At 40.9% G+C, this 25,083-nt stretch overlaps 1 protein-coding gene across 5 annotated transcripts in view; it reads left to right on the plus strand.

Annotated features, from left to right (window-relative positions):
• Positions 1-25,083, plus strand: part of LOC111218778 (tensin-1-like) — a 173,738-nt gene that overhangs the window by 8,556 nt on the left and 140,099 nt on the right. The window contains exon 1 of one of the 5 annotated variants that reach the window (XM_022741247.1): positions 12,324-12,449. The exons of the other annotated variants lie outside the window; for them this stretch is intronic. Within the exon in view, the coding sequence (XP_022596968.1) occupies positions 12,435-12,449 (15 nt within the window). The 5' untranslated portion in view covers positions 12,324-12,434. Of the gene's footprint in view, positions 1-12,323; positions 12,450-25,083 lie in introns of those variants that run through there. 5 annotated transcript variants of the gene reach the window in all.

A 25,083-nucleotide genomic window follows, 5' to 3' on the forward strand; every position in this document is an offset into this window, starting at 1 on the left:
CCCTGTGCACCAAGCAAAGGAATCTTTAATTAAATCACACTCTGGGACCCGATGCTGCACATGTGTTGCACACGCCTGCAATCCTACACAAGCATCACCGGCGTGCCGCACATTTATATCATTTACACACGCCGGGAGTTCATTTATGGTAACCCCAAAGCTGTGTTCACACTATAGCTAAAAATATACTGACTATTTCTTTGTGGGGTTGGGCATTAGATTCTATATAACATGAGATGATGGGAATTTGTCGACAGATTTAGTTGTATCTTTTTATATGTATGTGGCTTTCACTGGTTGCATTTGTCCAGTGTGGAGAAATGCTGTAACTCAATGAGCAGTGAGACTTTATAAATGGTAATATTGGATTTATAGGATTTTATGTAATATAATGAAGAACCCTTGATATGTCAGGTATTTGATTTTGTCAAAAACAGACGTTCGCACTTGCTATACTCTAAATCTGAATCTACTCTGTAGCGATTAGCATTTTTTTCCCCACTCCCAATTTATACCACATGATTTTGAGGTACAGATTTATACACAACATATGCAGTCTAGTTTTAGCTTGTATTTAAATACTTGGATAAGAGGCATGGAAATACATTACAAATAGAACATTAAGATGATATTTAAATAGCGTTTAAAAACATTTGAAAAAATATTTAAATACAGAAGATCAAGTAGGAAACACCATTTTAAAGGGGTTGCTGCAGTGATTAAAGACATTCAAATGCAAAAGATTAAAAAAATGTTCTGTATGTGATTCATCGCTGAGCTGCAGCAAACCGATGTTTTAAGCAACGATTTAAATAAGCTGACAGTTTGAGCAGATCTAAGGTGTTCAGGAAGCTCGTTCCACAGGCGAGGAGCTGAGGAACTAAAAGCTTCTTCTTCTTGCTTGGTTCTGATTCTGGGAACACTGTGTAAACCTGTCCCACATGACCTGAGGGGTCTGATGCTTCGTATCGTGGATCACAGATGTGTTTGGGCCCACGAGCATTTAGTGCTTTATAGACAAGTGACACAAACGATCAAGCTCTAGCTCTTGACATCTTTTTACTATGTACATGTGTCTCTGATATAGTTGTTTTTATATTTGTATGGGACGGAGGCAAATGTAACATCCTCATTATAAACAGTCATCAAAGATGAGCCACAATTAGGGTTGTATAACAGCAGCTTTAGGGGATTGAGTATAAATGCTTTGAGTGTTAATACGGACATAGTTTCTTTGGTTCCACATGGAGTTTCCCAGACAGCAAGAATAACAGATTGGATTACCTAAATTGAGGGGTTTTACCCTTTAAGCCCACTTCATTTTACATTACAGTAGTCACAGACACTCTGAGAACATAATCTACTTCTTTGCCTCCTGCGCGCCTATCTGCCTTGGCAAGCCTTTATAGCATGACTCTGTAAATAGCCTGAATACCTCCTCGTGATTGTATTGCATCGTATTGTATTGTATTGTATTGTGTTGTGGTGTGCACCACCTCAGACAAGAGGCCAATATTTCTGTGGGTGTGCAAGTGATATATTACTTTTTAATATGGGAATGCTATCGTGGGAAAACTAGATTCACTCATAGTTAATCTAACAAGTTATTTCTTTCAGGTTTACCAGCTTGAGCTTTATTAAGGTAGTAAACTATTAAAAGAAAGAGGTTATCATAAAATGTGTTAATCATGTGTAAAGAGAATACATAATTATACAAAAGCATGCACTTGTTTGAGTGATATCTATTGATGAAGACGTACAGCTCTTTACTTACATAAGATATTAGCATTGTAAATAATATTTGATCCCAGGAGCAACATTACATAACAGTGTTAGTGGTGGAAAACATGCTCCAAATGTTTGCCTGCTATATTTTATCTGTCCTGAAAGGTTGGGCTCTCTTATCAGAGATAACAGTAATGGATTTAACAGTGTGCAGTTAGATAAAGTGGCTTTAAACAGTACTAGATGAAGCCCAACAAGCTGCTCTAATGGCTGTATTATCAGTTAGCAGCTCCCTCCACTGCACAAGCGTTGTTATCCCTTCACTGGAGAAAATTCTTGTCAGGGCACTTTCACTGTTGTGGCACATTTCTGAGATGACTTTGTCATTTTGTCCATTTGTCTCATATTACCTCTCAGCTCTGCTGTAGCCGAGTCTTTAACACCTGCCTTCTGCATTCTGAAGTTTAGACTCTTAGATTAGTGTTCTCAAGATACCATGCTGCAATGTTAATTTTTCACAATAAAACAATGTGAGTTTTCAAACTAAGGCCCAAGGCTCATTCACTCAAAATGAATGTAAGCTGTAAAAGAAAGTTATATTTGCAGAGGTTGAATAGATAATATTTTAGTACACATACTTTCATGTCACACGCTAGTACTTCCTAACCAATCATCAACATATTCTGCATTTGATTAAAGATGCAGGAAGTAAAATCTTTACTGCACTGAAGTGCCCAATTTCATCAATACGAGAACAAGTGCTCTGCTTTCAAGATTTAGATCGAAACCTGCATTTGTCACGTAGTTGTGACTGCTCAGATGAAGCTGGAGCATGGTGAGTGCCTGTTGTGGCAACGCATTCAATTTTAAACTGTAAAATGTGACAAAAATAGTGCGATAGACTTGTTTCAGTTTGATAATAGATGGCGCATGCCAGACACCCATCAATGATGATGATCTATGTTATAATTGATAAGGTCATTAAGGTAATTAATGACTTACAGGTCCTTTATAAAACAAAAACTTGTCACAAAGATGAGGATAAAACAGCATTTTCAAAAAAAATTCAAAAAGTTGTGGAAGCTTTCTCAGCAGATGCTAGAGATCTTTATTGTTTCCAAGTCTGACAGGGACCTGATCTCAGTCTGTCGTGGTCAGATTTGGGGTCTCGCTTTTTAAAAACCCATGAGGTCAGCCATATTCCAAAACTACATTATAGAACTGACAATGTTGTGACAATTTGCTTCACTTGAGTGTAAAATGTAACTGCCTTGAGTTAACATTAGCTTGCTGAAGTCAGCAAACAGCCTTATCTTTATGTGGTGCTGAATCCAAGATGCTTCCAAGCATTACTTCATGATTATGGCTTTAGCGTGGGTTGCCAGTTTCCTCCATTTTGTGCTGACAAAACAACAACAATAGCAAAAGAGTTTTAGGGCTTTCGGCGGGTCTGACAAGACAGTGCATTTCTTTTAAATGCCAGCACTAGAGTTAAAGACATGATATGTTGCGTTTTTAAACTGAAAATTTTTTTCCGAAGTAAGAATGTCAGTTCAGATTTTTAATAAACAGTGAATAACATACGTTGAGTATCGAGTCCAACCAGAGCTACTCAAGTACCAGACATAATGACACAAGTTCAAGGTCAGGACTTGGTAACTAGGAACCAAATGGACATGTGAAGACCACTCTACTGAATACATGATAATGCAATATTGAGGGGAAAATGGCAACATCACTAAAATGTCTTTTCTGTGAGTTAAGGTAATAACTTTCTGAAATGTCCCAAAACAGTAAATCCCAAAGGTTTTGAGTAAGAACTGCAAATCCGATTTGATGCACGTCTAGCTAAAATACCAGCCAAACTGGTTGTTTAATTCAAGTCTGGTCAAGTCTGTAACGTCAAGATGACGGAAGCTTGTTTGCTTTACATTATCTCCGAGACAGGCCAAACATCACATCAACACACAACAACAGTTCTCATGACTCTTATTTGCTGGGGAAAACCATGTGACAGTGTTTGCTTGTCGTCTGGGTGGGTCCCTGCCATTTTGACTAGGGACAGACATGAAAGAAAAAGGAAGACAACCAATAAACAGAGAATACATTCTTTCTTTGAAATGGTGGCTTGTAGCCAAAACAACAGCAGAGGGCTGCATTTTTTCTGAGGACTTCAAAGCAGAGGTTAGGGCTACCTAGTATGATTTTGATGATAATGTGCTTTTTAACCAGCAGATGGGGATATTGCCATTAATTTTTTCTACTGTGATTTACTCAGTTAATTACACACACATGCTCAGGGATTTAAAATGTGGATTAATCAATGCTTTATAAATTAAAATGTTGTGGATACTTTGTTGTATGTCTTTTTGCACTAGTCTTGTATAGTATCCCTTAGATTGTGAAATTGTACGTAAGAGTATGCCTCTGATTGTTACCAAGAGACATTTCCAATGTTTTATATTGAACTTCACAGGTCAAAGTTATCTTGTTTCTAATGTAACTCTACATTATGCAGATGCTAGAGGCAATGAGGTGAGACTAGTGCTGATACCACATGTGAAGGCTGATTTGCACTTATTATTTAAGCCCATCCATAACATATAATATGCTTGACTAAGTAAGCAGCAATGAAAGTTCGAATTATTGTTAATTAAATTGTTTAACACTTAGCTAATATACTTCAGGACTGTGTAGATGTGGTTTGATCTAGAGATGTTTTATAGTCCTAGCGCAGTGTGGAGCAGTAGAGGAGGTTGTACCAGCGGCTGGTTCAGGAGTTTTTCCATCACAGTTAGTTTTGTGGTTTGGTTATTTTGAGGCGAGACGAATCAGGGTCTTCTTGACTGATGCATTGACTCACTGAGTTTCAGGGGGCAGCCCTGGGTTGTTCAGGTTTAATTTACAGTGGTCTGGCAATGTAAGCACGCCAAAAACAACCGGCCAGCTGACATCATGTTGCTGAACTCCGACTGGTGTGCAGAAATATGACATCATCATGACCTTTTTCTAACTGAACCTCATATAATATTATATAATATAATAACCAATACTGTTCTATACTGTTGTGTTCATGTAGGACACCATGACTATTAGTAAGAACCTGATTGAGAAAATAGTTTTCCAGTTTATAGGAAAAACTCTTTTTCCTATATACTGGAATTATCTTTGTCATTTAAAGTGACTGGTGCGAGTCAGAAGGACAGCCAGTATTAAGATGTGACTGAAGAGAAACAAAGCATGATCCCAAGTGGCTGAAATATAATGTAAAGTGACAGAAAAGTGACAGTGAATAAGTCTTTCTGTTATGTTCAGAGGCTGTGACAAATGTGTCATGTAGCTCTTTAAAAGTAAATGGTACCAAGTTATAAAATTTTGTAAAAGAGAAGCCCCTTTTCTCCTAAAGCACTGAATGATTCCAATGTAAACACTATTAAAAGCTCCATGGCGAGGTGATGGCTGTGTAATGTCCCGTCGCTCTTCTGCAACAAGGTCTGTTTCTGAGAAGTTAATTCAATTAAAGCAGACAAAAGGCCACTGGCACCAATAAAGTTTGGGTGAAATGTGAAGCTGTGCGATGGACACACACAGACAGTCTTGTGGCCAGTCAAGCGTGATTTGCATTTGCATAATGCCCGGCTACTGGGCAGGCTCACCATCGCCATGGGTTACAGTTGGTGCTGTGAGGAAATGCAGCCCGGTGTTTAGTGGGTGTATCTTGTCTGAGGATGACAGGCGGGGTGTCCTCACCATCACTACCACACACACACACACACACACACACACACACACACACACACACACACACACACACACACACACACACACACATTCTTGTACTTGCACATAGTGAGGACTGAGGAAATAGACCCACAAAGTGAGAGCCAGCTTTTCTCTTTGACATAGGAACACAAATTGTAACTCTGGACATTTGGTGACACCTTTATCCCATACACAGCCTTAGATTATGTGGAACACCACTTTTCTGAAAAAAATTCTAATCCATAGTGAGGACCAGGATCACAGTATTTCACTGGTAATATTAATTCAAGTAGACTTAATCCACATTATTGAGGATAAATGAGGAATATTTTTTTATTTTTCAACTAGAATATCACCTAAATACTCTGCCCATACCCTAGTTAGTGGTCAACTAGAATGCCATTTTCATTATTGAATATACAATTATCATAAGACATTAAGACAGCAAATTGTTCATTTCAATATGGAGTACTTTTGATATTTTATTGCTAAATTTTTAGTAATAAATAGGCAAACTGGGGAATATTATACAGTATGATTAATTCTCTTAAAGTGATAGTTCTGGTTTTTTGATGTGGGGTTGTGTGAGGTACATAGCACAGAAGCTGAGTGATGAGCTGCTGTGAACAGCCCGCTGCAAAAATGTATTTTAGTCACTTAAAAATATGCCCAGAGAAGTGTATGCTTTAGTTTGAATAAATCTCCTCTTTATCTTGCCGTCAAACAGCCCTTTCCTTTAGAACTAGATTTTCTCAAGCAGTTAACAACCATTCCTACGCACAAGCGCGCTTACACTTAGCCCTATCTGAATACATAATGACAACCCTCGGCTATTAGCATAGCAACGGCTCTGGTACAAACTTCATGTTTTTCATCAACTCCAACTGACAAAACCATGATTTTTGCTTTATACACTTTATACTAGAGAAAATGTGGCTCATAATGGTTTTATGTGTTATTATTATGTCAAACACTGCACAATTGATTAATCAGTTCAACCATCTACAGTAGCTATGAGAACAATATTGAAGAGCACTAATGCTCTAACAAGCATCTTCCTGGAAAGTTACAAAGTTGTCAGTCCCAACTAAACCCAAAACCACATGGAAGCTTTTAAACAGGAGAGGAGCTCTCAAAGAAAAGACCGACACACCTTTCTTCTCCCCTCACCTCCCTATATCTCTGCACCTCTCCACCTCTCTCTCTGTCTCCTCCCCAAAACAAAAATATAAAGCTGGAAAAGCTTTTTCCTGATTTGAACTATATTGTAGAGAAAATATTTCATGTCTTTCCATGTTCGAGTGCTAAGGATATTAGACCATACCGATACACAGCGGGCAGTCCTTCTTTGCCGGCAGCTTCCTTAGTGCAATGAACTGTACTGCAGTGCTCTCCTGGTTAGTCCAGACTCTCTGTACACGGAATTTTGAAGCATCTATTAATCAGAAAACAAAGGAGGTGATTAGAGGATAGGTTTTTCATTTTTAAACTCTAACCTTATTAAATTGATGATTACAGTAATCAAAATTTCTCAGTAAGTTTCTACTACTGCTATTCTTCAACTTTTGCAAGTACTACGCTGTAGACTACAGCTGGCCAGACGGCCCACTGACCTTCCTTTGTGATGCAGTAGGTGGAGTAGGAATCTCTGCTGATGGTGCAGAAAAACAGTCGGGTGGGGTTGTGGCAGGAGCAAGGGCACAGTCGCTGTCTTCTGGGCTCAGCCATGTTTTCTCCTCCTCACGTCAACCTTGGGTCATCTGGTCATCTGGTTGACATAATAGTTGGGACATAAATTACTAGAGGAATTACAGTACATTTCTGGAAGTGATGTAACTATATATCAGATAGTTTGTTACTCTGTAAACAATCACATAATACACTGCTCAAAAAAATGAAGGGAACACTTAATCATCACAGTATAACACAGAGTCATTTAAACTTCAGGGATATCAATCTGTCCATTTAGGAAGCACAAGTGATTGTGAATCAGTTTCACCTGCTTTGGTGCAAATGGAAGAGACGACAGGTGCAATGCAGAGGCAAAAGCAAGACGACCCCCAGAAAGGGAATGGTTTTTCATGTGTTGGCCACAGACAGTTCCTCTCTCCTTCTCCTTCCTGACTGATTCTTCTCTAATTTTGTTTTGCTAATGTTATGCCCCAGTCTAGGGGGGGCATAGGACACAACATAAACTGGCCCCATCTTCCCCAAGTCCCAAGTAGCCACAACAAAGATTGGTTTAAATACAAAGAAAGTGATTTATTTACATAAAGGTTTTAAGTGAACATATAGGAAATAAATACTGAGTTTAGGCTTCAGGGTGGACTAAGGCCAACATAATAAACATATTAACCCTGTCTGGAAAGTAAACAACTAATCTAACCAAAGGCAAACAAATGACAACAAACTCACCTCCCTAACTAAATAAACAGGAAGAAACAAAACTGGCAGCCCACCCTTACTACTCAAATGAATCTAAGAACTACACAAAGCTAAGTCACTGCAACAGTGTGGCCAGTTGGGAGAAGAGGAGAATGAGAACACAAGTTGGCGGCCATCTTGGCTCCTTATATATCAGGTGACCAGGGGCTGCAGCCAATCACCGACCAGGGCGCAGAGCCTTTCCACCAATGACCGTGGCGGTTGCGGCACACACCTATTTGCATACAATAAGAAAACACAGGAACACAGGGCACACACACACATACACAACAGACCAACTACAATAATATGACCGCGGGCATAACACTAGTGTCCTTGTCACTACTGGTAGCATGAGGCAGCACCTGCAGCCCAGTCAGGTTGCACAGGTAGCTGTGTCTCCCAGCACAGTCTCAAGAGGATGGAGGAGATACTAGGAGACCGGCTGTTACACCAGGAGAGCTGGACAGGGCCGTAGAAGGGCATCAACCCAGCAGCAGGACCGGTACCTGCTCCTTTGTGCGAGGAGGAACAGGAGGAGCACTGCCAGAGCCCTACAACATGACCTCCAGCAGGCTACTGGTGTGCATGTCTCTGACCTAACTGTCAGAAACAGACTCCATGAGGGTGGCATGAGGGCCCCACGTCCTCTAGTGGGACCTGTGCTCACAGCCCAGCACCCTGCAGCTCGACTGGCATTCGCCAGATAACACCAGAATCGGTAGGTCCGCCTTTGGCGCCCAGTTCTCTTCACAGATGAGAGCAGGTTCACACTGAGCACGTGTGACAGGCATGAAAGAGTCTGGAGACGCCATGGTGAATGTTATGCTGCCTGTAACATCATCCAGCATGACGAGTTGGTGGTGGGGCAGTGATGGTCTGGGGAGGCAGATCCTTGGAGGGTCACGCAGACCTCCATCTCACAGCCAACGGTACCCTGACTGCTGTTAGGTACCAAGATGAAATCCTGAGAGCGATTGTCAGACCTGACGCTGGTGCAGTGGCCCTGGGTTCCTCCTGCTGCAGAGTGTGTAGGCAGTTCTTGGGTGACTAAGGCATTGATGTCATTGACTGGCCCTCATGTTCCCCTGACTTAAATCCAATTGAGCACCTATGGGATGTAATGTATCGGTGCATCCGACGCCACCAGCATCACGAAAATGTGCACCAAAATTAGCAAGTAGTTATGTCTCTTGTTGAATATGTTTTCTCTCTTATGGACATAATGCGCAAAAACAGGAATTTGAACGGTTCTTATGTGTTTTTTTTGTTGTTTTTCTGAAGGAATATCGGAACCTCTTTTTTTTCCAATTTTAACAGCGCATACTCTTTCCCATTGCCTTTTACTGAGAGAGAGTAGAAACATATCTGAATTTCCTCCATTTGTGGACACAAGAAACCTCATAATAATTGCAGTTGTTATGATATAAGAGATGCTGCCACTAAACAGCAGTTTAAAGTTTTAGCCGTCACATCCCAAGGTACAATGTGCAGTAAGTAAAGCAGTGAAATAAGATTCAGACTTGGCAGCAGAAAGAAAAATGATTTTTTTGATATTATGAAAAATATTGCATATGGTGGCAAATATCATGCTATTTGATATTATCGAATATTGGCCAGGTCTAGTCTTCTATAATCTGTTTTGCCAAACAGCATAAGGCATGAATCTCTTCAGTAACCTGCCAGCATCATCCCACATGCAGTATAACATCATTTCTTGGACATTTGGAATGTATAAACTACATATACACCCTGAGGATAATCTAATCCTTAAGTAGCTTGTAGCACCTGTATTTATGGAAACTTTAAGGCACCAGCATCTTTAGTCTCTAAACAAGCGGCTCTCTTAGCACATGTACATGTTTCACCACCACATCAAATACTTCAAATGATTCTAACAACTTGTTGATGTTGGTAAAAAGAGACCAGCAGGTAGCAGACGGTGTTGTGATTTGTTGGTGTAGTAAGCCTTCGAGAGTTATCTGTATTAACGAAACAGCTTTCTTTTAAGCAGCGTTCATGTGGCTTAATGAGAAATGACAAGTGTGAGCTCATGCAACATGCACTTCCAATTTAAACTCATGCCTTTGCCTCATCCAGCACACATGGCAGTGGAGAACCACCCGCACAACACTCAGACATTTCAGACACTCCTCTTAGCAGCAGCGTTCGCGGAGGCCTCGCTCATGGCTTAGCACTTTGAGGAGCGATAACAATCGGCCAGAAAGTAAACCCCCCCCATGTTAAAACCTAAGCACACAACGCACACTTTGATCCAGCTGAGGGGGTTTAGGAAGGGCTTTAGGAAGAATGAACCCTATAAGGTTTGGGCTCAGGGTTTCACTCCGCTTACAATACAGACACAGTGAGGATTCCTCTATGTATGGACACAAACACATTCTCAGCTTGCTGTGGTTGTTTACTGCTATTAAGTGTGAGTAAAACACCTTTATTCATTTTACATGTCTGCATCTATAAACATAAAGACATATATTCATGTAAATACAGAAATTAAAGAGGTTTAAGGAGCTGATCCAATAACACAACTCGGCCTTTAGTCTTACGTAATGTACTGGCTCTGTATGAATTCAGATGTTTTCACTGTGACAAGACATGACTCATGGTTTTTTAATGATTAGTTAATGATGAACATATGTGGTAGGACTGAATTATGCCTCTTGGATCAGTGTAGTTTCAATGCGTGTGTGTGTGTGTGTGTGTGTGTGTGTGTGTGTTCTGCTACAGTGATGTGGCCTCCCCTGAGACCACAGGGCCACAACTGTGTTTCATCTCCAGCAAAGTAAATATCCCTTCTTGCTTCCAAACGTTGTAAAAGCCGTGTTGAGAGGAGAAGAATAAACCTGAGTAATGTCAAAGTCACATGATACTCCTGCAGCCTGTCTTCCTCTGCTTTCTTAGTCACCTCTGTGCTCATGGGCGACTGGCAATGAATCTGTCAGGTCTGAGGTGGTTTCCATTAAGGGTCTGTTAAAAAAACAATGGATGGGCTTGTTTAGTTGGGAGTTACTTGGTTTGGGGAGACATTGCAAAGAGGCGACCTCTTCACCTCAGCTTCCAGCATCTCACTGTGTTGATTCATTTGCCTGGAACTGTTTTGTACCACATGTAGTAATGAAAAAGCACAAAGTAAGCACAGTGCTGATCCAGGGCCACTTCATTTCAGTCGGTCTATATTTTACACAAAGCTCAAATTATTAATATCCTTATATCAACAATGAATCAAATGTCTGCCTGTAGCGTGAAAGGTTGTGGTGATAACCCCCACAGAGAGTTATCATCTCACTCTGCAGCTTCCTCCTTTCAGCCTCTTTTAGCTCATTGTTTTGGTTTTGGTCCACAAACTCTGCTCTCATTAAACTCATCTTCAGCCACAGCAGGACAGCTGTTTTCATTGAAAAGGGAAAGTAAAAAGTCAAATGCACACCACCCACACAGCATCTACTTATAGCTACTAGCAGGTAAAGCAACCAACCATTCCCAACCGTTTCCAGCTCATGACCCACTTGAAAATCTCAAAAATGATGTACAGCAACAATAACATTACGAAAGCAAGGGAAACAAGTAGGAAGCTAGAATTGTTTTAATTCTTCCTGTTGCTATCCAGCTATCCATTCATTTTGATAGCACACACTCAGACTCAGTAATATACACTGTTGCCCATAAAGTTGGAATAATTTTGTTTTCAGACACAATCCTCTGTTTATTCCTATTTAAATGCATCAGTAATCACTTTGGAAGAGATTGACCACTAAAGTTTTGAGAAGATACACTTTATCTGTCAAGAATATATCACATTGTCACAAAAATTTCATGGAAAGAGGTAAAAAATATTGTATTCCAATTTAATAAGCAACAGTGTACATATATATATATATATGTATAAAATATATAATATAATATATATATAAACAGGTTGGGAACAACTGATCTAGCAAGTTTAAGACATTTCCTATGGTGGAGATCAAAAGAACAGAACCTGCTAGGTGTCACAGAGACTCTGAACTGGATTAGCTTCTTCAAATTAATATTGTCACGGTTGTCACATTTATATTTGTTATTGACACTCTTGCTCAATACAGTTGTGACGATACGTTGGAGAGTCCAGTCTGTTCTCAGCCTGAACACTGAACTTGGCAACAGCACAAGAAATAACAATGATAATAATAAAAAAATCTCAGAGAGCAAACAACGGCTCCTGGTATTTTCACTTTCCATGTTATGATCTCCTGACACTGGCTTTCCATAGTGTGTGTGTGTGTGTGGGGTTGTGTGTGTGTGTGTCTGTGTGTGTGTGTGTTTCCTCTCTCCTTGCTAACAATGCAGCTCAGGAAGTATGTCAGGATAAGGGCCAGACTGCAAGGCTCTTTTTGGTCAGTGGATCCAACTTTGAGGGGACAATAACATAGTCTTGTTAATCCCAGAGAAGCGAGGAAAGTGTTGAAGAAAGCTCTGGATCTGTGAGAGGGAATTACTGCCCAGGTGTCTTCAAAGAAAACTCTGTCATGTCCCTCTGGCTGGTGAGTGCTGTTTCAACTTGTCATTTCTGACTGTGGGTGGTCAAGGACTCGCTCCCATCCCGAGGTCAGTAACACAAAGTATTGACGCTGAAGTCTTTGCTGGTGGTTTGGCCTGTCTTCCAAATTTTCCTCTTTGCAGTGGTTGTTTTTAATCAATGGAATGGAGCTATTGAAAGCAAATACAGTTTTGAATCAATTTATTCAATATGAATCCTTTATTGAATCTAAAGAGGTTCAGCTTTCAACATTTGTAAGTAATTAAAGTTATAAATAAATAAATTCTGTTGGCTCAGAAGGCAGAAATCAACACTCAAGGTTTAAGTGGAAGCCTAATTCATATTAATCCACTGCTACAACCTGAAGATTATTTTAGGTTAGCAAGATATTAAATGAAATACTGGATAGATATGTATCGGAATCATTGAAATAACAGGTGCAGCCTCCTCAAATAGTAAAACAGTCTTTGGCTGAGGCAGACACCAGCTTGCAGAGAACACATTAACCAGACAACAGCAGAAAGTGTCGTTAGCTGTAGCTAATGAACGTTAATTAGCGACAGCTGATTTAACCTACAGCTGGTGACGTTTGTCACTTTAGCCAGTGCAAGTGGCGGCCAACGCTGGCTAACTGTAATCCAGAGGAGATTTGTTAGCATTTTGTTTGATTAGTGAATTAGCAGGCACTGCTTCTTGCAGAGATTTGCTATCTGCTTGAGATCCATTGCAATGGACATCAATTTTTTTTCCTCTTTAGTCTCGTGCACTCATGAGAGCCACCAGCTCTTGAGAGAAAAGTGCTGCGTTCATGAGCTTTGCTGGAAAATAAAGACAAACAGCGAGGAAGCATGATAACAAACCTTTCAATCAGGTGGTTTAAAAAACACACCTTTAATACTACATATCATACTACATACTTCTTACCATACGTATGTGGTAATTGGTATGGTAATCAAAGAGACAGTTTGTGTTTCTTTTTTCATTCGTCCTTTCCTATGGACAGAGTATCAGTGTCCACGTAGTTTAGACAAAAGGCTCTTCATGTCATCATTTTGGTAAAACTTCTGCTTGTGTCTATGACAAATCCTCTGTCCTGTTCAGATGGCCGTCTGTGTTTTGAACTCAGACAGAAACAGTTGATGCTTTGTCCATCTGCCCCGTCTGTCTCTGTCTCTCTTTTGTCCCGTCCTCTCATGTGGAGGTGTCACTCTTGGCGGTGTCCGGACAGCTAATGATTTTATAGCTTTGCAGTAACTTTCGCACTGAGGACTGTTTTACAAGGGGCTGTCTGCTCGTCACTGGAGGCGGACTGCTGCCATTGACTCTCATACACCAGACAACTGTAATTAATCTTGATTTAACCTATCGTGGCTTTAGTTTTTAATTATACTTGGTGGGCCCACTGACATGAAGAGGACATGATAAATCAAGTCTGGAAATAACACGCACACTAAACAGCTGATACTGCTTTTCCTTTTTTTATTAAGTGAAGAAAAGACAGAGGCAGGAGTACGCTGCACCTTCATACCTTTTCATCGCCTTGGCCAACATCCTGTTCATTTCTGCCCCGTCTGAGCTTTTATGAGGCAGCTGATGATGGCCCAGAGGCCTTTGGTGTTTGAGGCGAGTTGATTATTGCTGCGCCAAAGGTGAAATGGTCACTGTGGGTACTTTGTGTGTGGCGGGTGTCTCTGTAGATGATAATTAAAGGTTAAATAGCTCACTCTTGCTCTTTGGAATTTGTTTAATTAAAGTTCTTCTTCACCTCTGATTTATTAGTTCCATAGAGGCCATATTCATCAACAAGAATGTAGGAAATTCCCCAGATTTCATGATCAAATTGATTATGAACAATATGAGTTATTGCATTTAAAGGACATTTTGATGCTTTTAAGAGAGATCTCCATTTGCTTTCCCTTTGAGATACATTGTTCACACTTACACAAACTTTAAGGAGGAACACCATGACAGGCTTCACACTTTTTGAAGTGGTGCAGAAAACTTCATTTGAGGGGTCTTTTTATGGTGCTGGAATCAGTACAGATTTTTTTACTAGATGATTTTTACCACTGCATGCCATCAAATTCTGAATCTCTTTATAATTTCCCACCAGACAACATCATTATAGTCTGAGGTTGCAGTATCTCTTGCATGCAGTCGCAGAGATTTGAACCTGTGTCCGGGGAGTTCTGTAGTTCTTTGTGCCCCTTTCAGTCAAAAGAGGCTTTGGGATAACAGTTGAGGATTATAGCTTTTCTTCTTCTACCGTGCGCTCCACTTTGTCACCAATCCTGACTTAAACTTCCCCATTATTGCCAATTTGCTGAAATGTTCCCATCTGCCGACTTAAGATAGAGCAATGTCTCTTTGTTATGTTCAAAGACGAAATGAGCTTTCACTTAATTCCCCGTGGCTTTGAGCCATGTGCTCACATTCGCCAAAGCTCTCAGTCCAAAAAAAAAAAAATGGATGTCTTGGATCAATAGTGGGAGGGGCAGGAGATAATTGCTGCATTAATCACAGCCACTTTGTGAGATGCACTAACATGAAATGTAATATTTAAACAAATTAGTCTCCAATGCAAATGTTATTATTAGCTATTAGTTAACTTCATTTTGAATTAGTTCTGCAGTTGCAGCAGTGACAACCAGCAGACTCTGGAAATACTCTCTCAATGTCGGTTTATATTGTGGGAGTAACCGTCTAGGTACAGCAGGGCGACTGCTGACTTGATGATGTCATTGGAGCTCAGCTAAACCGTAGCACTCTGCTATTGACAGCTGAAATACATGTGAAATATGGAATAAGGTGAGAACTGGGCTCACAGTTTCACCAGTCTGCAGTCAGCTGCAGTGCAGCACTGCGTCGACAATTTTAATGTCGACTTGATATTCAACAGACTTATTGACATTATTTTATTGCTCCACAGAAATGTCAAATGTGATGCTGCTGGAAGTAACTGTAAGTGGTTAAAGGTAAGAGTAGTGTAGACAGCATTAGAGAATGTTTTTCTTCATTGATGCTTTTAAAAAGAGACTGCATGTTATTGATGAATAATAGAAAATTAAACTGATGAACGTGTACCACCAGCTGTGACCAAAACATCTCTGTCAGCCCCCTCCCCATTAAAACCATGACAAGTCACTTCCCCTTTTATTATCCCAGGAACAATGACCCTTAACTCTCTAACTTCTCGTCTAGTTTCCTAGAACAGACAACAGACCTGATGTTGCTAGATTGAGACTTGAAACCAGTCCATTGTTTGTCCTGCAGAGAGGCAGGAAGTGCGCATGATATTGTCCCCACGCCTTCTGTAGAACTCCTCTGTCCCTGTGCCAGTATTGTGTAATCTTCTTTAACAGGACAGGACAGGAGGATTGGTGTAATGATGAGGCCATGCCTTAGCTTCAACTTCACCGAGGCGTCCGTGAGCATGGCACGTAATATCTGCTAACAGCTGACCATGTGGGAATCAGCTGTGTCACAACTGTGAGAGTCAGCGTCACAAATACTGTGGGTATTCATGAAGAAACTACTTGTCAGGTTAGCAATCAAGCTAGCTAGCTTGCTTACTGGGAGCTTGGAGCATGGCAGGGGTCATGGAAAAAAAATTGGGTGCACAAATTAGTAATTAGAGCTGTGAGATGCATGTGCAAGGAATACTAATTTGTGTTTTTGAATAACTTAATTCTGTCTTATTATTTAAGAATAAATTATTCTTGCACACAAATCAAGTGAATATAATGCCGCACATTTATAGAATCTGAAATGCATTGTTTAACTGGCAAACCAAATTTTAAGTGCATTAAACCCAAGTGGCTGAATTCAATTAAATTTGCTTTTTTTAAATTTGTTTTTCAGAGCATTAATATAAAACTGCATAATGGTATGTGGTATATGATGCACAGATGTTTAATTGAGAGCAAACAGTATTCATTTGTATGCGCTACGCTTTTTTTCCCCTCCGTTACACCTGCTGAGTCTACACCACTGCCTCGGAGCAGACCTGGCTGTAAATAGTTGAATGAGCAGTTTGGACGTTATGGCATAATGTTGTTGTTGCACTTTCCAACACCTTGCTGGGATTATTGGCAGTGGAGCAGGTTGTGGAAAAATTCTGGCTGCTTGAAAAACAGGAAGCAGCTAAGAATACACCCAAATAGGGCATTAGGCCTATCTTGCCGTGTTTTCACCAAAAAGTCAGAGGCTTCCTCCTCTCGTTTCCCTGAAAGAAAACAAAGAGGGGAGCTTCCTGTGCAGCTATGGCGGCAGATCTGAAACAATGTTAGTCCGTATTGTTCTGTAAGGATATTCAGCTGGTGTGACATTTTCCAGGACACGGAGCCAAATGTTCTGGCTCGATTCTCTGAATACTTTTGATGAGAAATTGCCTCATGAAGACATAGAGGTTACACTGCAGACTTCATTATGAACCTCTTTTTAAAATGTTGCTATTTAACTCTGTCTTTTTGGGATTAATGTAATTCAGGCTTCTTCTTTTTCATTATCCTTTGCTTTTCAAATTGTCAGTTTTTGTGCTCTTCTTTTAATGTTAATGTAGTTAGGAATATATTTTCCTTTCACTTTATTAAACAAAAGAAACCAAGCATTCAGTTCAACCTCTGTCTGGCTCAATGCTAACTAATTACTCATGATGCATACACAGGCTCTGTGGACCACTTATGATTGGTCTGAGACTGCCAATCTTCATTAGGGCTCCCCTGTCAGCAAATGCACCAACACACTCCACTAATTACATTTGCACACATAACACATTCACTTTTGTGACTGTATTGTTTTTGACTGTATTCACTCACCTTGTCTCCTTGGGTGTTATCTTTTCCTCCTGTTACTATGACACTAAATGGACGGTCATATTGTCATCAGCTGCGATGCACCTGCTTCATATTCTGTATTTACAGCTTCTTTTTTATCGCTGAGAATATACTGTTACTCCACTTACCACATCTCATATTCATTGTTCTTTCTCTGCTCCAAGCCATCCCCCCTCTTTTCTACATTAAATTGCAGGCCCCCTCCTTTTTCCATCACTATAAGTGCCTCCTTCTTTACCAGACGGCTCTGCCTGACCCACCCCACCTCCGCCCACTTCTGTCTTCCCCTCTCCTAATCTTTTTCCTCCTCAGGCTTTGAACTGAAGAACCTGCAGCATCCAGAGAAAGAGGGGATGGGGATGGAGGATGCAGGGATGCTGTAGGGATGATAGGCAAGAGAAGGGGAGGCTGCATTTAGGAATATCCTCCACTACACTTTAAGGGAACTTCTGGTCACTGAAACTGAAGGGAAATGCACCATTTCTTGGATCAGATCAGCAACCGTCCCAGGATTCAGTTCACGACTAACTACTAGGGTCTTGTGCCTCTTGACAGGGGTTTTGGAGGACAGGCTTAGAGAGGGAGGGGAGACGCTGAGCAAGGTGCGGTGGCAGTGATACAGTACTAGTAGAGGACGTGAGGAGATTTTTCAGGAGAGAATGGGCGGACTAGGTTGGTGTCTCGCTTCAGTCTTCAGTTGGCTAAAATTTTTCTTCCACTGCATCTTCCCATTTTGGAAACAGAGGAGAAGCAAAAACACGGTACAGTTCATGTTTTAAATGTAATATGAATATATTTTTTTTGGGGGGGGGGGGGCTTTGGGTTCAGCTTCACAGATTTTTGTTGTTTTATTTTCCAGCTTACTCAATTTAAGACTCTTAAATCTGCTTGTTGAACTTGGCATCAGTGATTTTCCTGTTTATAAGAGAGAAAACAAACGCTGCATATTGATGGGAACAGCAGCTCTGGGTTGGAAGAGACAAATAACAGTATTTTTTTCTACCCATGCTGTGTGCCTATATGGGCATGTTGGTTGTCAGTTGGTTGACTAGTCCACCACTTTGGTCTAGACTCAAGTATCTCAACAGCTGTTGAATGGATTGCTAGGAAATTTGGTTCCGACATTCATGTTCCCCAGAGGATGAATCCCAACGACCCTTAGGTGATTCCCTGTCTTTTCCTCTAGTGCCACCTTCATTTTTAAGATTCACTTTGTCCAATACTCTGGTTTATGACCCAATACCTGCACAACTAATGACATTCCCATCAGCTGCAGCTAGTGCTAATTTGCAAATGTTAGCATACTAACTAATTAACTGCACCTGCTAAACATCAGCATGTTAGCATCTTCATTATGAGCATGTTAGTATGCTGCTGTTAGCATTTAGCTCAAAGAACCACTGTGCCTGAGCACTGCCTCCCAGAGCCAGTGCCAAGACTGTAAACTCGTAGTCCACAGTCTCTTCCATGACTGTGTAACACTTTTATCCATTCATCAGTTTCCTCACACCGTTCACATGGAGAATCTTTCCTTTATTCTGCACAAATTACAACTAGTATGTTATAGATTTAGATGTAGTTTCACTTACTCTTTGTAGCACACTCATGGTGACGTTCAGTTTGATTGATGGTAGTTCTAATGACTTATAGCCTCTTACACTGGATATACCAAACATTGTGATTATGATCTTTTGTGTGAACCCATCTCTAACTGTCCCAACATTTCCATGTGCCGTTGCCAAGAGGACTGTCAGTATCAATGACAATGGAAATAAATTTAATACTTGTGTAACGCCCAGCCAGTAAAAGGCCTGGCATGAGCACAGACAGTGAAACAGGATGGAGAGATAAAGACAGCAGGACCCACACACAGGACAGACAGCAGGATATTGCCAGTTTGACTTTTCCTGATAGTAGGTCCGTGCTGATGAACAGAGCCATTAATCCTGCAAATGCAGCCACTGCACAGTGTCTTAGTACACACACCCTGATGTGCACAAGGTTTTCATCTACACACAGCCATCGAACTCACTCTTAATTGAAGCAGAAAGTGTTTTTAGTCAATGGCTGTCTGTCTGGCCCCAGACACATAGAGGGTCTTTAGCATGCATCTCTGTCTCCTGGGGGTGTGCACCTTCCTACTCTTTGATGGCTGCAGTTTTCTTGAGGTGGTGTTCAACAGGGGTAAAGAAGCTCTTCACCTGCAGAGGTTTACCAGGGTGGTGAGATGGTGAAGTGAACAGATGACTGTGGTGTAAGGCAGCTGAATTCCTGCCAGATCCAGGCAGTTTCATGGATGACCCTCTGTGGTGCGGCTGAACAATTACTTTGGTACTTATCAGTCTATCTTTTTTTGGGCCATGCACACTTCATATTTGTCAATGTGATTGTGTTCCAAGTGATTAAACAAATTGGGCATGTTGACTTTGGTTGCTATCCATGTTGCAGTCACCACTGTCTGGTAGTCGTGACTGATAAGACCAAATTAAGAGGCGAGATCGGGCGCTGCCTGTCCAGACGACAACGCAGTCCCAGAGTTTTCAAACTAAAACGGGGCCAGCAGTGTTTCCAAGTCTCACTTTTAGTGGTTGTGCGGACATAAGGTGTGAAAGTAGACATATCTCCAGCTTAGCTGAATGTGAATGAAGACTAACTTGGATAGAGCAGAGGCACGTGACTGAACACGAGGTAGTATATTTTTAAGGGCTGTAACGCACAAAGTGGGGAAGTTTTAACCAACATGAGCAAGATTAAGTCCATGAGAGGTTCTAAATGTCAGTTTTGATACTCTTGGTTAGCTCTTCGGTGATCTCTCAACGTGAGTTGACCCAAATGATAATGTCCTTGGTAATAATTAACTTTTTTTTAGATTGACTTGTGAGTTTTATTCCTAAACCTGCAGTAACTTATTTTTTGGCAACTTGGGGGCAACAGAAACAAGTGCACTTACCATTAGAGGTCCATATAGTATAAAGGTCCATGTGTTGTTTGATTATAAAGCAGGTCTAGGTTCTATATTAATACTGTGAAAGTATCAAAGCCTCAGTCCACAGAGAAATGCACACAGCCTGTATTCAGAAACTGAGCCTTAAAATGAGGTAAGGACTTCTGTAACTTTGTGATGTCACAACAAAGCATTTACTGCTCTCAGTCATGCCCCAAGCCCTGCCTACCTGGACCCACCATCCAACCTTGCAGGATTTGGTTTCTCTGAGTGTTTACCTGAAATCTGCTATTTTTTTATTGGATCAGTCAGAAAATAGTCAGCCAATCAGAAGAGAGGCTCAGAGCCTCCTCTCTTCTGATTACAGACTTGATATGGGAAACAGGGCTGCAAATCACTTTTTATGTACTAATTGTTTTCATAGCTGATTGATGTGTTATTTCTCAGTTATTCATATGGCCTGTCTAACATCAGAAATCAGAATTCTTTTCTTTGTCTGATCAACATGTGTCTTTAATCAGTCTGTTTTAACAAACAATGCCACGTTTCCCTCTCACTTAGTAATGTCATTTAGCTCCCTCTTTGCTCAGCATATGTGTGTATCATGCAAAGCTGCTGAGGGCTTGTGTCAAAATGTCAAAGTCACAGGATGTGGACGCCCTTGTGCACTGCAGTTAGGGAATAATGCAACTATTGGTATTGCACACTATTCCCTCTATTTTATTGTTATTTTTATTTACATATGTTTGATATTAATGCTGTTCCGTGTACCTGGTGTTAGGGTTAGGGTTAGCTGAGGGTGAGCAGCTGTTTTTCTGCCGTTTGTTTGACATAAATAGAAGATGAAATGAGTAGCTGTCATAAGCAGTCGTGGCCAGTGTGGTGTCCATGCACAGAAACCCATGCTGATTTGATTTTTAAAAATATGGATCTCACAGGTTGTCACTTCAATGTTTCTACATGACAGTTCTTCAAAGAGGCTTCTCACCGTGTGCTGCCGTGCTGTCATTGTTGTTTCTGTGGGTCAGTGTGTTGTCAGTGTGTTGCGGTGCTGGGTGGACGGCCCTTCCTCACAGCAAAGAGAGAGAACAGAGGAAAACGTGCACACACATGTGAGTGTTCTGCAGAGGGAGGGAGGGCCTGGGTCTGTATTGTTTTCAACAGATGGGAGTCATGGGGGTGGGAAAGGGTGTGTGCATGTCTGTGTGTGTGTGTGTTGGGGGGCCTGTTGGAGTGTGTTCTTCCACTGTCTGTCAACAATTGAACTCCTCCTTCATCTAGCAGGTTCTAGGACGTCAGCCAAGATGACAGAACACACCCCTCTGCTGTTTATACACTCACTCTTGACTTGTCTATCTCTGTTTATCTCGGCTACTATCAATCTATCAGATCATTTGTATTCTAAGAACCTATATTAGGTTTTTTTTCTCTCTGTTTCTTTAACTTCTTTGTCTCCAAATTTCGTCATTTGCTTTTTTTTTTCCCACTGAATCTTTTTTTTCCTTTAGTCCTGAGACCATTGTCACAGGGTGTCCAGCCTTGATCTCTCACAGCTGTTTACCCATCTTTACTCGGTTCAAGGACAGTGACCTGACACCGCTTAATCTTCTTAATTGTGTAAGTGCCTTGCCGTCCACTCTTGGCTCCGGTTTACAAAAGAAGACAGAAATGGTCAAGGTTAAAGAGGTACTAAAACAAATCCTACGAGTGATCTGATTAGACTTGGAAATAACCCACCCTCCCTTTTACTACACCACAACCCCCCTCACACACACACACACATACACACACACACACACACACACACACACAAACTCACGGTCCCTCTTTTACCTCTGCAGGCCCTCCCATGTTCAATTATATAGGATAATATAGGACTGTGTCTCTGAACAAGTGTCTGACTCTACACGTGGAGGCAGTTTCTTCAGTGACCACCAGTGGGTGCTGGGGCAGCACTTGCTGAATGAGCTGTGTGGTCTTTGGTGGGATAATATCAGTGGGGTAATACAGTCTGTCATCAGTGTTGTGCCAGAACAACAGTTAGTCCTGGATCACTTTGTCTTTGAATAGTCATGATATCCAATCTTGATATCTGATGTGCAAAAACTGCAAACTCTGTTAATATATATATATATATATAAAACTGCTTCATGCCTTTGTGTTAATATGTTTTCATGTTATTTTCTGTTTTAAAGCACTTTGTAAAAATCTAAATAAGTAAAAAACTACAAATCTATAAATAACAAATCTAACTCAAACTTGATATCATTTCTCTCTAATTATACTATCTTTGTTTGCTGCACAGTAACTCCTGATATTACATATGTATATATAAACAGGAGATATTATGTTTATCAAAAATAAATAATGCATCCTACACTGTCACAGTAGAGTCTGCTGACAGGGAACTGGACGATGTGACTTTATGCAAGGCAAGAACACAGTGTCCAGTGCGGTTAAGTTTTAATCTTGGTACAACTAAGCTCTGCTGGACAACACTCAAATGCACAGTCATTCAGTCACTTAGTGTTATGATCCAAAATAGCCTCAAGTGGTTATATACACTCGTGTGTGTTTGTGTGTGTGTGTGTGTGTGTGTGTGAGAAGTGAAATGTAAATTAAGTAAAATAAATTGAATTAGATAACAAGCTGTTACAATCAGTATTTTTATATGAACGATGGATCAAATGACTGTGTGTATGTGAAGTTGCTGCTCATAGCGATGCGCTGCAGTTATAGTGTCTTTCAGCTCATTGTTTTGCTTTGTTTTGGTTCACTCTCACGGCTCTCATCAGCCATGTTTCCAGCTGTAGCAGGCACTTGTTTTTGTCCATTTCATATCAGACAAAAATAATATTTTAGCTTCAGGGTCCCTTTGGGTAAGAATTCTGAAAACGTACATGTTTGACATGTGGTTGGCATTTGTCATTTCAAATCTTTAGATTAGGATTAAACATTAATGAAAATAATTGTCAACTGAAGCCATAAAAAGACAGACATTCATCAGTGTAAAATTACAAGTGCTGTTTCCTTAAAACTCAAAGCTCTCCCACTTTTCAGCCAAATATATTTCTGGACGTGTCTGTGTGTGTGTGTGTGTGTGTGTGTGTGTGTATAGGGTTTTGTGTGTTGCTTGGAGCGGGATTAGGTCTTAAATGTTTTCTCTATAACATTGTCTCCTTTAGTGAGTTTGTCTCTGTAGGGGTGGCCTGCAGGAAATACCAGGGGATTAATCCTCTGTGCCACTGGGTGAGTGTGTTTGTATGTGTGTCTGTGTGTAGGCGGGTTTGTGTATTTATATAGTGTGTGAGAAAGATGTGAAAATGTGGGGGGAGAAACGGAGGGTTATTGGGGGATGTTTATGTGTATGCATGCGGTGAGTTTGATAGTTTAGATTATATGTGTTTATGTTTTCAGGAAGTAGTGGGTGTGGACTTGATGTGTTTCTGTCACATGAGACAATCTTTGTGTGTGTGTGTGTGTGTGTGTGTGTGTGTGTGTGTGTCTATGAGTGTTTACAGGTGCTTGTAGCCCACAACTGAGTAATGGTCACGTTTGTGTTTGGAGGTTTGCAGTACATGTGCATAGGTGTCTGTGAATGAGTGAGTGTGTGTGTGTCTGTGTGTGTGTGTGTGTGTGTGTGTGAAACTGTGAAACACCCACACAAGGGGATAAAGAGTCACGCATGGGGCTAACTTGGTCATTGATGAGCAGTGAGAACTTAATGAAGCAGGTTTTGCTTCCTGGCCCCTCTGTGTTCTTTCTCTTTAGTAAGGGGTTAAGATGGGGGGGGGGGCTACTCTGTTTGGGGCCACTATACAGTCAGAGGTAGATCCTTCAGAACTGCTTTCCTTTGGGAAGGAAAACATGTAGGCCTCCTATAGAGGGAGAGGGAGATTAGAAATGGTAAAGTGTCGTCTGAGATGGTCAATAGATGAAGTTTGTGAAATTGTGTAATTTTGTTTTTGTTAACAAATACAAGGAAAAAACCAAAACCAACAATGACTTGATCTGACTAACAAATATTGTGTGTGGATCCAAAGCCTGATATCTAATTCCTCTGTGCCATACAGCGCCATTGTTTTCCAAAACAACTATAAAGAGCACATCAGTGAACCACACTGTTGCCCTGACTGTTCCTGCTTCACCATGAACACACACTAGTTTATTATGAGTCAGTCCCACTTACACTGTCCTGCTGCTGCTGCTGCTGCTGCTGTAAATGCTTCCTGGAGCACCAAATTTTTTATTAATCTGCAGCTCAAAATAGTCCCTAACATATGCACTCATTACTCTATTTGCTCCTGTTTGAGTAATGTTTGTTAAAAACTATAGTGTATAACTATAAATTGAGCGTCGGATGTTGAGGACAGCGGGTGTGGGAAGAAGTTTTATGCAGATTTTAGTTGGACTGACAATCTGAAGTTGCAGCAGGTGTTTTCTCCACAAAGATTAAGTGTAGCGTTTTCCAGTGTCAAGAGAAATGCCAGTGGACTTTCATCTGAAGGGCGAATACAGGAGGAGACAGAGTTGATGAAATATTAAAATGGGTGCACCACAGACATACACAGGGAAACTGAGCTAGAGAGAGATGGAGAGAGGGGGAGGTGAAGTGCGACGGATGCTGAGGGGTACGAACGGGGGGGTGGGGGGCTGGGGTGGGATGAATGAATGAATGAAATTAAAAGTGGTGAGACTTAGTGGGGTAAAGAGGGATGAGAGCGAGAGGAGGGGCAAAATAAGATGGATAATAAGTGGAGTATCCCCTCCCCCTTTGCTCCTGTGGAGAGGTGGGGGCAGCTCACCCCCCCCCACCTCCACCCCACCCCACCTCAGGAAAAAAAAAAAAAAAAAAAAAA

This window comes from Seriola dumerili, unplaced genomic scaffold (assembly GCF_002260705.1).
Source record: "Seriola dumerili isolate Sdu_G_001 unplaced genomic scaffold, Sdu_1.0 BDQW01000052.1, whole genome shotgun sequence".
In the NCBI taxonomy this organism is placed as follows: domain Eukaryota; kingdom Metazoa; phylum Chordata; class Actinopteri; order Carangiformes; family Carangidae; genus Seriola; species Seriola dumerili.